General features: G+C 31.3%; 1 protein-coding gene across 4 annotated transcripts in view; it reads left to right on the plus strand.

Annotated features, from left to right (window-relative positions):
• Hr4 (nuclear hormone receptor 4) overlaps positions 1–12,330 on the plus strand; it is a 235,840-nt gene extending 223,510 nt beyond the window's left edge. For all 4 annotated transcript variants that reach the window (XM_072524105.1, XM_072524106.1, XM_072524104.1 and 1 more), the window contains one exon: positions 1,527–12,330. In XM_072524105.1, the coding sequence (XP_072380206.1) occupies positions 1,527–1,607 (81 nt within the window). In that variant the 3' untranslated portion in view covers positions 1,608–12,330. The remainder of the gene's footprint in view (positions 1–1,526) is intronic.
• The last annotated feature ends 2,310 nt before the right edge of the window (positions 12,331–14,640 follow it).

Genomic DNA, 14,640 nt, shown 5'->3' on the forward strand with positions numbered 1-14,640 from the left:
TCAGATTATAATCCGGTAGTTACTCTGATAGGGGCGAGATCAAAAAAGATTAGAAGACCATACAGAAAGGCACTAGATTTAAATAAACTTAGAAACAAAAATATACGACAAGAAACAGGAGAAGAAGTAAATGAAAACCTCCGTTCAGTGCAGCAACAAATTAACGATACAAATAAAGTACATAATTTATCTAAAATAAATCAAAATCAAAAATAAAGTACATAAATACAGCTATACAAACAGCAGGAAAGAAACATCTTACAAAAACAACAAAAAAGAAGAAAGATAAAGAATTACCTAGACAAATACAAAGAAATATACAAACATATAAAAAAGAGAATAAAAGAAGCCAAAGAGGCGTGGATTAAACAACAGTGTGAAGAAATGGAAACCTAACCTGGAAAAGGAAGCGTAAAGAAATGCCAAATAGGTAAACGTAAAGGCAAAGATGGAAATCTTATTGTAGATCTAGAGAATAAAATAAAAAGATGGACAGAATACCTGAATGAATTATTTGAAGACGATAGAAACAACTTAACTCAGATAATCAATGCAACTGGGCCAGATATATTGAAAGAAGAAGTAGAATACGCAATAAGAAACGCTAAAAATGGAAAAGCAAATGGACATGATGAAATTCCTACAGAACTGTTGAAGCTTTTGAATGATAAATCCGTAACCATAATATGACATCTATTCAATACAATATACAGTACTGGTATAATACCTCAAGAATGGTTGCTGTCTACGTTTGTCACCATTCCGAAGAAAACTAAGGCAATGCAATGTTCAGATCATCGAACAATCTCCTTGATGAGTCATCTGCTTAAAATATTTCTTAGAGTCATCCACAACCGAATCTATCAAAAGTTAGATATCGCTATTAACGATACACAGATGGGATTCAGAAAAGGATTAGGTACAAGAGAAGCTCTCTTTCCTTAAACGTCCTAACACAGAGATGTCTAGATGTTAATTAAGAGCTACACGCCTGCTTTATAGACTTTGAAAAGGCCTTTGACAAAGTACGCCACAATAAACTCAAAGAAATCCTGGAGGGTAAGAACATCGACACCAGAGACATAAAAATAATATTAAATCCGTACTGGAATCAGCGAGCTAATATTAAAATAGAAGACCAAACATCGGACGAAATAGAAATACGTAGAGGAGTACGACAGGGTTGTATATTGTCACCGCTCTTGTTTAATATCTACAGCGAACAAATATGCCAAGAAGCTCTCTCACATGCAAGCGAAGGGATAATAGTCAATGGAGAAGTTATCAATAACATTCGATATGCTGACGATACTGTGATAATGGCAAGAACAGCGGAAGATCTACAACATCTAGTTGAAAATATGAATGAGATATGTAATAACTACATTTTAGTTCTCCTTTTCATAACGATCAGATTCCCTCTTTTGTCTTTTTGCTCGATGTATAAAAAGCTTAGGTTTGACTAACACCAACCAACTCTATACAGCTCTCCGCTAAACTTAACACTGACTTTTTTTTCTTTCTAGATCCAGTCTGCAGCCTCACTTCTCCTAGAAAGCAAAATGTTCTACGTTCCTTTCCTGTTGAATTCGGCGATTCAAAGGTAGTACCAAAAAGAGGCAGGCGCCCCAGCCCGCAGCCCCCCTTTCTCTAGCTGAATTTTCCGGATTCAAGAATTAAACAAAAGATTATTTATAAAGAAGACAAATTAGAGAAAAGTGTCGTTAAAAAAATCGATGACGCATATATACATATATAAATAGAATGGTAAAAAATTATTTGAAAAATTCTTGTTATCAATTAAGGATATCACGTTGTTCGTTTGTTGAATCGAGTACTGATGAAGATAATGCGGGATAAGTGTCGAAACGTCGATCGTTCGAATTGACTAATTAAGGTTTACGCTCAGAGAATTAGAGACTGACACGAATATGACATTTTTCGGATACATTCTTCTTTTTTATAACAAAAAAAAAACGTTACAAAAATCGAACATAACTTTTTCAGTTGCAGTCAGTTTCACTGAGCCTAAATCGTACGCGAGTACAGATTAAAATTAGTTTTTCAACAGGATCCATATTTTTATTACAATACATAATTTTGATGACGTAACTTACCTATATAACTAGCTTTTTCTTATTCAATACTTTTCCAGTAAATACTTTTTTGTATTTACTGGATTTGCAGTAAAGTTTTTAAATATAACTACAAAATTTTACAGGAAATATGAATGAAACGAAATTGTTTGCGAGACAAATGTTAGAGCATAGAACAACCAAATAACAAAAAAGAAAACCTAACAAATCAAAAAAGCGAAATGAAAACAGGAAAACGAAAATTTTTTATTGTTTTGCAAAAAACAGCTATGAAATCCTAGTACTTGTTACTAAATTAAGTACCTTTCTATTACTTTTCTTTTTGTGCCACACCATGCATTTATTTCCAGTTAACAAACAATTTTTTTCATTAGAAATTCGACGACTGCGACAGAGCGCTAACGTCCTTCAAGGTCCTTTCCTGTTTCGTTTTCGTACAAGTTGTTTTATCAATAAATTATATATTGTGCTAGGTCACTTATAGATTCAATGGCATTGTCTACAACTATTTTTATCATTTTTCATTGCCGTATTAGTATCAATCTAGCATTGTTCAAATGCAGTTCTTATACACAATGAACCGAAATACATCAAACGGTTTTATTCCTCTTTATATTGTGTAATTGAGTATTGAATTTATTCTTAACAGTTTAATTAAAGATATATATGACCTGATTTTATTAATCAAGCTAATACCTACTCACATTCACACAGACCGATTGCATTGCATTATTGTATTTTTTACTGCTTTAAAAGATATCTATTTACTTGTTTTATCTTAGCCTAAAATCTATCCATGTGCTTCGTTTTACTGTTTTCTCGGGCAGTTCATTGCTTTTCCTCCATGTGTCAATTACTTTCTCGCTAGAAACACCAAATTGTCATCTGTCAACTATTTTCAGTCGTGTGTTGACTGTAATCAGTCGGCTGTAATCTGTCTTTTACGATGTGTCGTATGTCATCTGCTATACTGTAGGTCGTTTATATTTTACTTTTCCGTTCGAGCTTCACTACTTTTAATAACTAAGCTAATGTTCACAGTCCCACAGACATATTGCATTGTATTTCTCTATTTTTACTGTTATAAAAGATATCTAATTATTTTATCTTAATTTCATTGCTTTTCATTGCTTTTCCTCCATGTGTCGATTACTTTCTCGCTAGAAACACCAAATTGTCAACTGTCAACTGTTTTCAGTCGTGTGTGGACTGTCACTGTAATCAGTCGTCTGTCATCTGTCTTCTATCATGTGTCGTATGTCATCTGCTATTCTCTATTTTACTTTTCTGTTCGTGCTTCACTATTTTTAATAATAATAATAATTTTAATCTATTGCTTACAGTCCCACAGACATATTGAATTGTTTTTCTTTATTTTTTGCTGTTATAAAAGATATCTAATTGTTTTATCTTAGCCTAAAATTTTTACTTTTTTCTCGAGTATATTACTGCTTTTCGTCCATGTATTGATTACTTTCTCACCAGAAACACAAGTTGTCATCTGTCAACTATTTTTAGTCATGTTTTGACTGTCACTATAATCAGTCGGCAGTCTTTTACCATGTGTCTTATGTCATCTGCTATTTTGTACGTTGTTTATATTTTACTTTTCCGTTCGAGCTTCACTATTTTTGATAATTAAGCTAATGCTCACAAATCTATCCATGTACTTCGTGTTATTTTTATCTCGGGCATTTTGTTGCTTTTCCTCCATATGTCCATTACTTTCTCACTAGAAATAGTCAATTGTCATATGTCAACTATTTTAGTCATGTTTTTACTGTCTCTGTAATCAGCCGGCTGTCATCTGTCTTTTACCATGTGTCGTATGTCATCTGCTATTCTGTACGTTGTTTATATTTTACTTTTCCGTTCGAGCTTCACTATTTTTAATAATCAAGCCAATACTCCCAGTGATGTGTATTATAAGCATTTTTAACTACTTTCTAAATACTTTACTCGAACTTACTTTAGTTTGGTGACTGTTTTGCCTCTACTATGATCATTCTGTCCGCTATTCCCAGTTACAAGCTTTCTGTTATGTGTGCTCAGTCATCTGTCATTTATCATTTGTCATCTGTGATTTCTCGTACATTTCTTTTTTTTAAGTCGTTTATTTCTTTTTACTTCATGTGACTTGATATTCTATACGTTGTTTCTATTTACTTTTTGGTTTATACCTAACTATTACATTTTGTCCTTAGTTCTTATATTACTTCTTGTAAATCTGTTAATGATTGTAAGTTTTTCTTTTTTTCTTTAGTTCATAAGCCAAATTGTCATCTATTGACTATTCCGTGTCGTATGTTATCAGTCGTCTGTCATTTGTCATCTGTCATGTCATGTGTCATATGCCATCTAATGTTCTATATGAACTTTTACTTTTACATTTACTTCTCATTTTTACTTCTCCTCATTTTACTTCTTGAGTATTTGATTTTATTTTTACGTTTGATGTTTATTTTGTAGTCTAAAATCTTTGGTCTATTCTCTACTGACATCTTCATTTTTTCGGTGTACATTATTGGACTTATTTTAGTTATATAATCTAGTTTTATCTATTATTACAAAGAAAACTCCTTACCTGTGGGAATACCTTGTAAGACTATATTTGCCCTCCCACTATTTGTTTCTTTACTGCTATCCTTGTTTACTTTAGTTTACACACCTACAAAAAATTTTCTTTTATACAAATAAAAAATTTTTGTTCAATTTCGTATTCCCAATCTAATTTATAATTTTCATTACAAATAAATTTTTTATTTTGCAAACGACCTTTCTCAAAAACTCTACCCTTAAAGGATACGTTTTTGCAGAATTATTTTTAAATTTCATTCAAAGATATATATAAACAAACATTAATGTTTAGTACAGGTTATCGCCGCAGCGAGGCGCTACAAATGTACTCAGTACGATCAATACCTATAATAGACGAACGACCCTGAACTTTGCAGCTTACGTCATATAACACCTCTGACGTCATCGATTAATGGCGGGTCAAAATTCAAATTTTTTATTACAGAATATAATTTATATGAAAGAATTCGATCCTGTAAACGTTTTGGTCTGTACTCGAGCAAAAAACCGAGAAAATGTAAAAACACGAAAAATTGTGTACGGAAATACCGCTACATAAGTCTGAGTAAGTTGCCTTCTAATTGTGGTAAAAGGTGACGTCATACCTGTGGTCCGATAGCTCTACAAAGTTTTTTACGATGTTTTTTATACTGTTTAGTCATTTATGGTTTTACATCACGTTTTTTGTGAACATAGTTTTAAGTAATAGAGTAGAAAACAGTTTATATATACAGGGTGCTGAGCAGTTCCATTTTATGCTTTAGAAATTATACACGGTTGCCAATTTTCCGAAGTGGAGGAAATGTAGTGAAAATTTTAAAAAGTTTAGTTCAATATAGTGATCTAAAGTTATATGTACAGTGTTAGATAAAATTCATCAAAACATATTGTTTTATAATGAAGTTTTATGGCTAAATTTCTGACTTGACTGAACTAGATATTTTTCTAATATAATTCTGTATAATTTCGTTACATTTAATATATTTTAATAAAAATAACTCATTTGTAGACTAATGCCAGTCCACCAATGAGATGGGTTTATTAAAATTTTTTGTGCATTGCGACTTGTAATCAATCTTTTGTTGTTTTTTTGGAATTTTTCACAAATAAATACATAAACAGATTTTGAACAACGATTTTTATAACAATTTCAACCCTATATGACAAATTTTTGCATATAGGGTTGCCTACGTCATTATTTGATGGTTCATTTTATTTTTATTGAAACTTCTGCACCCTGTATATATTACTTAATTTATTATTGGTAAATATTGTATACGCCCAGTACGTACATTGTTAGATTAAAACACAAGAATTGGCTGAAATCCTGTTTCTACATTTCCACCACTGCCATGCTACATACTTATGATTTACCATCAACGTTTTTAGGTTTAAAGTTGTTTATAAATATACAACAACACAAAACTATTTTACACCTAAAAATTACTTTATAAACAATAGCAATGAAGCATAATTTAAATGACAAGTAAACAATACTTTAAACAAATTGTACCTTAAACATTTTTGTTGTACGTCATACTGAATGACATGATCTTAGTTAGTCTTTTGTCTGGTCTTTTATCAAATTTTGCAGTAGCATAATACTGTCAAGAAATCAGACTCTCTAGATTATGTAAAAAAGTTTCTCATTTTAGAAAAAGTTGTGAGGCAGTAGAAATCCGAACGCATCCCGAGTGTATAAATGTAGAACTACTTCTTATCTTCTATTTAACACACAGCTTTATATAGTAGTTCGCCAAATCGCGCCAAAAGAGACTCAACACACGGTAACATAAATTCTCACCAGCCGAAGCAACTCAACAATGGTCGACAATCCAATCGACCAGTTAATATAAGAGCTTTCGCATTGCGATTTCATCGGATGCGCGTTTCTAAGTACTTAATGACATTAATTAATGAGCGTGAAGCCCGTCTAGTAACTAAAGGAACATAACAACTGCTAAACGTTCCCCTGAAGAAGCTAACTACAATATTGTAGCGTACTTTAAAATATTTACTCACACAAGGATGGTCCAAATTCAAAAATTTACGGTACAAAGATTTACTGAGCGTCGAGAGGCAAAAGAACATAATAAATACAGATGAAGATGGATAAAATCGACTTTACTTAGTGACAATGCATTTACTTATTAAAAACCTTGCATGGATGATACGGATACTTACAAATGAAGAAAAAGAATGGAATTTTGAATATGAATCAAAGATGTAATGCAGTTTGGATATAAAGCGATATATGGTGATCGTTGTGTTACTTTTGGAAAGAAATTCATTATTTTGTTATGTTAATTTATAATTAAATTTAACAAGGAAGATACCAGTATAAGTACATTAAGAATTCTCTTTCTAGAACTTATAAACAAAAATAAATATAACATAGTTCTTTACACTGACGCGTCAAAGACTGAAAGTGGTGTTGGATATTCTGTAACCTTTGTACAACATCCTATCGAACTCTCTAAAATTTCTCCTTGGTGTAGTATCCACACTGGTGAAATGTTCTAGTGTACTAGTTATCTCACATGCTTTCAAATATGCCCAACAATATCCAAATACACACATAGCCATATGCTCTGATTCACTTTCCTCTATACACTTCATTAATGCTATATCCACCAACCATTCTATCGTCCAAGATATTCATGACACATATCAGCTTCCCATGTTGGTATTAGTGGTAACGAAAAAGCTGATTGCCTTGCCAAAAAAACCGCATCATCCACGGACACCATTATCAATATACAAATTTGCAACGATCTCAAAGCTATACTGTAGAAGCTTAATCTATCCACCTGGCAGATTCACTGGAATAAAGTTAATTCAGCGCTACATGAAATTAAACCCTCAGTGACCCTACTTACCTATCCCAGTTTATCTCGAAAAAATATGGCAATCATACGGAGATTGCGTATAGGACATACCCGTCTAACTCATGGCTACCTGATGACATCATCTCCACAACCAAAATATCAGCACTGCAATATGACTCTTCAAATCAGACATATACTCATCGAATGCCCTTTTTATGCCAAAATACGCCAACAGTTCGATATCAGTACTATCTTCAAAGAGATCCTAAACAGCACAAACCAAATCAACAAGGTTATCAAATTCCTCGAGAAAATTCAACTGCTCAACAAAATATAAACTTTATGTTACATGTTTTTATTACTTTCTCTTTATGTTAAATGTTAACTACGTTATTTTGTAATTTATATGATATTACCATGTAAACTCGTGCTAATGACCATAGATGCCACATGCACGTTAATTTAAATTAAAAAAAAAACTATAAACATAAATTATGTGGTACAATCTTCGAGATTTGAATTTTTCACGGACAGGACAGACAGATGAACGCCACGTATGACGTGCAACAATAATTGTTTTGTTTTCATTAAACACATTTTCCTTTTAAATACATTTTACATAAATCCACTGCCTTAGGTTAATTCAAAATTATTCTCTTTATTACTTTCTTCGCCAACTGTACGAAATATTTCACATACAAATGGAATGTTTTTACTTAAAGTGATAATTTAAAATAAGAAAAATTTATGTTTAGTATTATATGTTATTGTTCCTTTTTGTATGAGTAGATTAGGTCATATTTTAAATATGAAAAAAATCAGCAATCACTGCCAATGATGTATATAATAAAACCTTAGTTTACTCAGCACTGCCCGAGAAATACCTCACAGAGAAAAAACTGGAACATATACTGCCAAATGTTCAATTTTTGAAACTTTTAGTATTTTTATTCATTTGATTTTTGCGATTAAGCACAGTTTATATCAGCAACTTTACATTATTTTATAATATATACAATAACGCAGTTTTTAAATCCGTGAAATGAGTATTTTAAGTTACTAGATTGTTAATTAAAAAGTAATGGAAAATATTAAGCCACAAAATCCAAAAATATTGTCTCTGTTAAGACGGACAAACAATTTTAACAGCCACATTTAAACAATACCTATCTAAATTATAACAAAAACAAAATTGTAAGTTGAAGTGTATAAAACAACAAATTACCATAAATGTGTACTGACAGATGACAATTGACAACTAACAATTGACAGTTGCTTTAGTATTTTGGATTTTTTGGATCGTATATTTGCATTACTTATACCCATAGACTTATCGAGACCTTTTTTAGCGTAAGTATTTTGACAAACGTCAATTTTTCGTGGACTTAAGGATCTACAGCTATGGGCTAAAAGTATGACGTCACTTAGGTTACTTCATGAAAATATCTTATATATTTACATTAGATAATATATGAAATAAATGTATCTATGAGATAAATATTGTGCTATTATATGGACACGTTTTAAATTCCGTTGTGCCTGTTGATTTTTAAAGTGTAACAATGATTTTGAGGTATTTTTTAGTAAATTTTATTTATTAAAGGTAAGATTGTTGTGAAAGAGTCTAAGAATGTCTTTAATCTTATTTTCTTGCACATAGGTCGATTGTTTGCTCTGTTAAAAGGATGTCTATGATATTAAAAATAGTTTTCTGGTTTTACTAAGGCATTAAATTTTTTTTTAATTAACTATACAGTTTAAAAATGATTGTTCAAGTCTGTAATTTTAGGTTACAGACAAAAATAACTCCAAAATAATCATAATTAAAAAAATCCTAAATTGTGGGTGGCAAATTCATTTGGCTCTAAAAAATGAACCAAGGCATATTTTGACATGAAACAAAAAACACAATTCTTAAGAGACATGGTTGCAACCGAAAAATAAGGTTTTACGAAAATTCGCAACGAAAATATTCCACACAATGGTTCAAAGTTAAGATAATAAAACCACGTTTTTAATTAACCCCGCACAATAAGTCAATTATAAAATTTTATCAAAAAACTGACTATACCAAATTAATATTTATAAATTTATACGCAGTGTGCTAATAAAATCATCAAAATAGGACTAAAAATAAAAAAATTGAAATACTTTAAATTTGACCAACATTTTCTCCGTTGCGTTTTTTTGCATCTGAGTGTAGAAGTAAAATGTAGTGTAAACTTGACCAACAAAGAATAAAACGACTTCGCTAAAGAACTAGCATCACTGGTATGAAGTTAGCGGTAGATAAGTAGCAATAAGTATAGTGAAGATCAAGCAATAAGTTGTGGATGTTCTAGAAAGGCAAAACTGGTATAAACGACAGCTAAGAGTCATGTTGTGTCTTTAAAAAAAAGCACTAAACAAAAAAGAACTCAAGTACTGCTAGAACCTAATAGTAATTACCATTTGTGGATTCAAAGTTCTTAGCATGAACCAAATGACATGTGGATTGGATGTACAATTTAAAACTAATTGAAATACAAACCGTATCGTGAAATAATATTAGGGTCATATTTTTAATCTTTGTGCGAGTAGGTCAAATGTACCGCGGACGCATATTATCATCAATCGAACCTTATGATCATGTTTGTTCTAAATATACCCATTTATATAACAATATAATATTGCAATAAAACAATACAACATATTCAATAATATTAAAAGAAAATACAATACTGATAAAACCTTAAAATGTACCAAAAGGACTTAAAGCAAGTATATTTGCTTTTAGTAGTTCAAATGTATCGCAGAATATGGTTGTTAAAAAGTTCAAAAACATACTTTTCACCCTATAGATGGTACTAGTGAAAATGACAAAGGACTTGGAACCAATAGCGAAATAACACATTCTTTATTCGTTTCTGTACTAGTTAAAAAGGCTACAGTTAATATATGAATCAAATACACCAAGTCTGTTCTATTTACACTAAATTTGGACTCGTAGTGAAATTGTTAACATATAACAATCATTTTTAGGCTGTATTTAACCGTTTTGTAGGAACATTATTGTTTGTTGTAATCGGGAAACCGTAGAAACCTCATCATCTTATCACCAAGCAGGTGATAACTTACTAAATTATTTTTATTTGTTCCTACTTTTATTTTCAGACTTTTTAAAAAAAAAATTTTGGTGGAATAAATTTTGAATATGATTTAATTGTCCCTATAATAGCAACATACAGTATGTAATGACTGCCAATTTTGTACGTAAGTTACCAGTGCAACCAAGTACGTGTACAAATCGTCGTTCCTTTTTTGAGACTATTAACCCTTTTCATGTGTACATTATATAAAGATATACAATTTGTTTATATTTATTTTGAGTAACAGTATATATGTTTTTGTACAAAAAAAAAATATAGTTGTACTTATTAGTTTGCGCAGGAACTATATCCGCCTTGATTTTAAAATGAGAAGAATAGCATGTGCATGTTTGGCCTAAATATTCCACCAAAAAGGAAACCAAACATTCCATCGAAAATTTTGAGTATATTCCACCAAAATGAGTAAGTTTGTGTTCTAAGGAAATTTTAATAACAATAAATTATGGAAGAGACTTACAAACACGATATAGAAATTCGTTTCCTATTCGTATATTTTCAACAAGAGTTTGGTAAATTTAAGGAGATGGTTTTGTAATAGTACTATTAAAGTATATACCAACAAATGAATTGGAGACTATCCGGGAAAAGAATAAAGGAGACGCCGCAGATAAGGTATTAGAAACGAATGGAAGGAAATATAACAAATGAAAATAAGAAACATGGTATAGGGCGTTAAAGATAGAAAATGAAATGAAAAAAGAATGTGGAAAAAATAAAAATACTCCATATCTCCATAATATAATACTCAGAATGCACTAATAATGTCTGAGAAAAGCATTTTGAAGTAAAAAACAACTAAAGCTTCCAAAAATACCTTAAAATCGTGACTTGGTAGATTTAATGGATTTTAAAAAAAGTTGCTGACATGACGAAACTAATTTATAAGTACTTGTGAAATATGGATTTGGTAACAGTCAAAACAAGGTGATGAGGATTATTGAAAATTCCACTAAAATGATAAATGTGAAAAATTATCAATTATAAGCTAAGTAAAACTTTCGAATTATGTAAAAAGAATGTTAATGTTGAGTGTTTGGCATAATTATTATTTAGGAACGTAAAAAATTGAAATTTATGACGTCATATGGTTTTAGGTTATATAAATGTCTTAATTCTAAACAAAAGAATCGATCTAAGTTATTTATACGGCAATTAAATAATTTATAAACATTACATAAGGTATTATTGTTGCCTTTTACGGTTTATGATTAATAAAAACAATAACTCAACAAAATAATTCACTTGGAAATTCTTTTTTAAAAATATTTCTTGTTTTTTTAGTATGATCGGAAAAAAATAAATAATTTACGGCCTAAATTAATTAAAAGAGTCACATAAATCAATTAATTTTGAAAATACATTAAAATTTAGTTGGTTTAGAATCAAGACTTTAAAAAACTGTGCTGTGTGACGTCATCACTAACGAAGAATGTCGTGATATGACAAATGATTATTCTGAAGTGATACCGTAGCGATATGGGTCAATTTTTTGGTGGAATGAACTGGGTAAAACGTGCTTCTTAAGTGATATACAAAGGGTGGATTTAGTTGATTGCGCAAATAGAAAATTTTATGATTACCTGATGTATTGTACATCATCTTGAGTTACCGTTATTTCTGTTAATTAACATAAGGTTATCTGAGCTTGTTTATTAGAAAATAAAACAAATTATTATTATATTCTTTTATTTTCATTCATTACCTATCTCCTCCTATATAGTTATCCATAGATGGCGCTACGCTAGAAGGATTATGACATTTGTTTTGGTTGGTCACCAAATTTTTTTTTATGATGTTACCTCCATTTTGAGTCCTTAAAATGTGTAAGTAACAGTGTCGGAATAGGGACCTGGGGGGGGGGTTTAATCCCCAAACCCCCCCCCCTCGGTGCGCCACTGTACCTTACTTGACTTAAACTGTCAGATGAATTTACTATATGTTCCGTTTAAAATTATTTCACAAACATCGACTCCAGTCACTATAGGATTCTTGCAGGACATATTTCTGATTCTAGTAGTTCAAATGTACCATAGAATGTATCCAACAGAGAATATTGGGAACACAACTCAAAACTAAACAAAAACTAACATATTATGTCAAAACAATCTCGGGGGAATGTTTCTCCTTGTAGTAGTTCAAATGTACCACTTTATACATCAGTTAAACGACCAATATAATGTTAAAAACATCCTCAGAATTATGTTGACTCTTATAGTAGTTTAAATCTTCCGCGAATGTGTCAAACACAAACTCCAATACAAAATTAATTGAGTCCAGCAGTATTTCTTTCTCAGAACAGTTAAAAAATATATTAAAACTCAACGTAATTAGAAACTATAAAAATTCAAAAATACCAAGGAATGCATCAGATAGAAGAAAGCTGTACGCACAATTAAAAACTAAACCAACAACAAAAATAATATGTCAAAAAAATCTTGGATCAATCAATATAACCCAAGAGGTAATTTTTCCAATTGTAAAAAAAATCACTCATGTTATTTGATGAAATGGCAGAACCAAATAATATCAACTTAAATATTAAACCGTGTACAATTTTGTCCAATCATCGTCACAACTGCATTTTTGATTAAATTATATAAATAGTACTCTGAAGTATTGGGTGTTGCATACCTTCAAGGAAAATATTGATTTTTAGTAGGTTACTGTACGTTGTCCAAAAGAGGGCTAGACTGAGCATTACACATAATATCTTACAAGGATATTTGGATATAAACAAGTTATCCGCATGTGTATGATTTAAAGGATCTTTTGGCAATGATCACACTCAATTCGAAAATTTTTCTGTGAATACATGTGTTGATGAAACATGCGTAACACCGGGCATGAAGGAACATTATCCGATCGACCGGCCATGTGAGAGTAACTGTTTTGGGATGCAAAAGGTATTATTCACATTGATTACTTAAGTATGCAGCTCTATTGGACCTTTTTAGATATGACCTGATCAGCCATCCATCGTACTGGCCAGTTCTAGCACTGTGTAACTACTTCATATTAAAAAAAAAGTCTCAAAGTAACATAAGTCGTAATAAAAAATGTCGTACCTAGTGTATTATGTGAAAAGAGGACTATATTAAAAGATAAATAAGTAAAATAACAGACAAGGTACATTTTCTTCAGTAGTTCTGTACATAAAAGCCATGACCCAGTCAAAGCTTGCAATTTCGCCGTTTTTGCTGCTTATCAGTAGAGTATAATATAAAAATAATAACTGAAATATTTAATGAAATATACAAGGCAGGAAAAATACCAGTAGAGTGGCTCAAATCGGAGTTTGTACCCTTGCCCAAAAAACCAGGAACAAAAGTTTGTGAAGACTATAGCTGCTTTTAAAAGTCATCCATAAAAGAATTTACCGGAAATGCGAGGAACAAATTGCGCCCAATCAGTTTGGATTTGTGAACGCCGTTGGTATGAGGGAAGCTTTATCTAGCGTGCATGTATTGTTTCAGAAATGTAGAGATGTCAGCTGTGATTTTTTGGATGCCTGATTGACTACAAGAATGCTTTCGATAGAGTCAGGCATGAACAAATTATGGAAGTGCTGAAGAGGACAGGGTTTGACGGAAAAGACCTAAAAATAATAGCTAACTAATATTGGAATCAATCAGCGGTGCTCCGAATAGATGGAGAATATACAGATCAGGTCAAAATGTTAAGGGGAGTGAGACAGGAGTGCATAATTTCACCTGTGATGTTCAATCTGTACTCGGAGCACATTTTTGAAGAGGCTCTAAAAGATATTGATGAAGGCATCTCAATAAATGGAGTCAAGCTCAAAAACCTGCGGTATGTAGATGATACAGTAGTGTTTTCCAATACCATAGAAGGGCTGCAAGACTTAATGAACAAAATAACGGAAACAAGTAGAACATATGGACTCGATATAAACACCAGCAAAACCAAGCTAATAATCATCAATGGAGAATTGAATGTGTCTCACAGTACAACTACTTGGGAACTATAATT

The sequence above is a fragment of the Diabrotica undecimpunctata genome, chromosome 2 (genome assembly GCF_040954645.1).
Source record: "Diabrotica undecimpunctata isolate CICGRU chromosome 2, icDiaUnde3, whole genome shotgun sequence".
Lineage (NCBI taxonomy): Eukaryota > Metazoa > Arthropoda > Insecta > Coleoptera > Chrysomelidae > Diabrotica > Diabrotica undecimpunctata.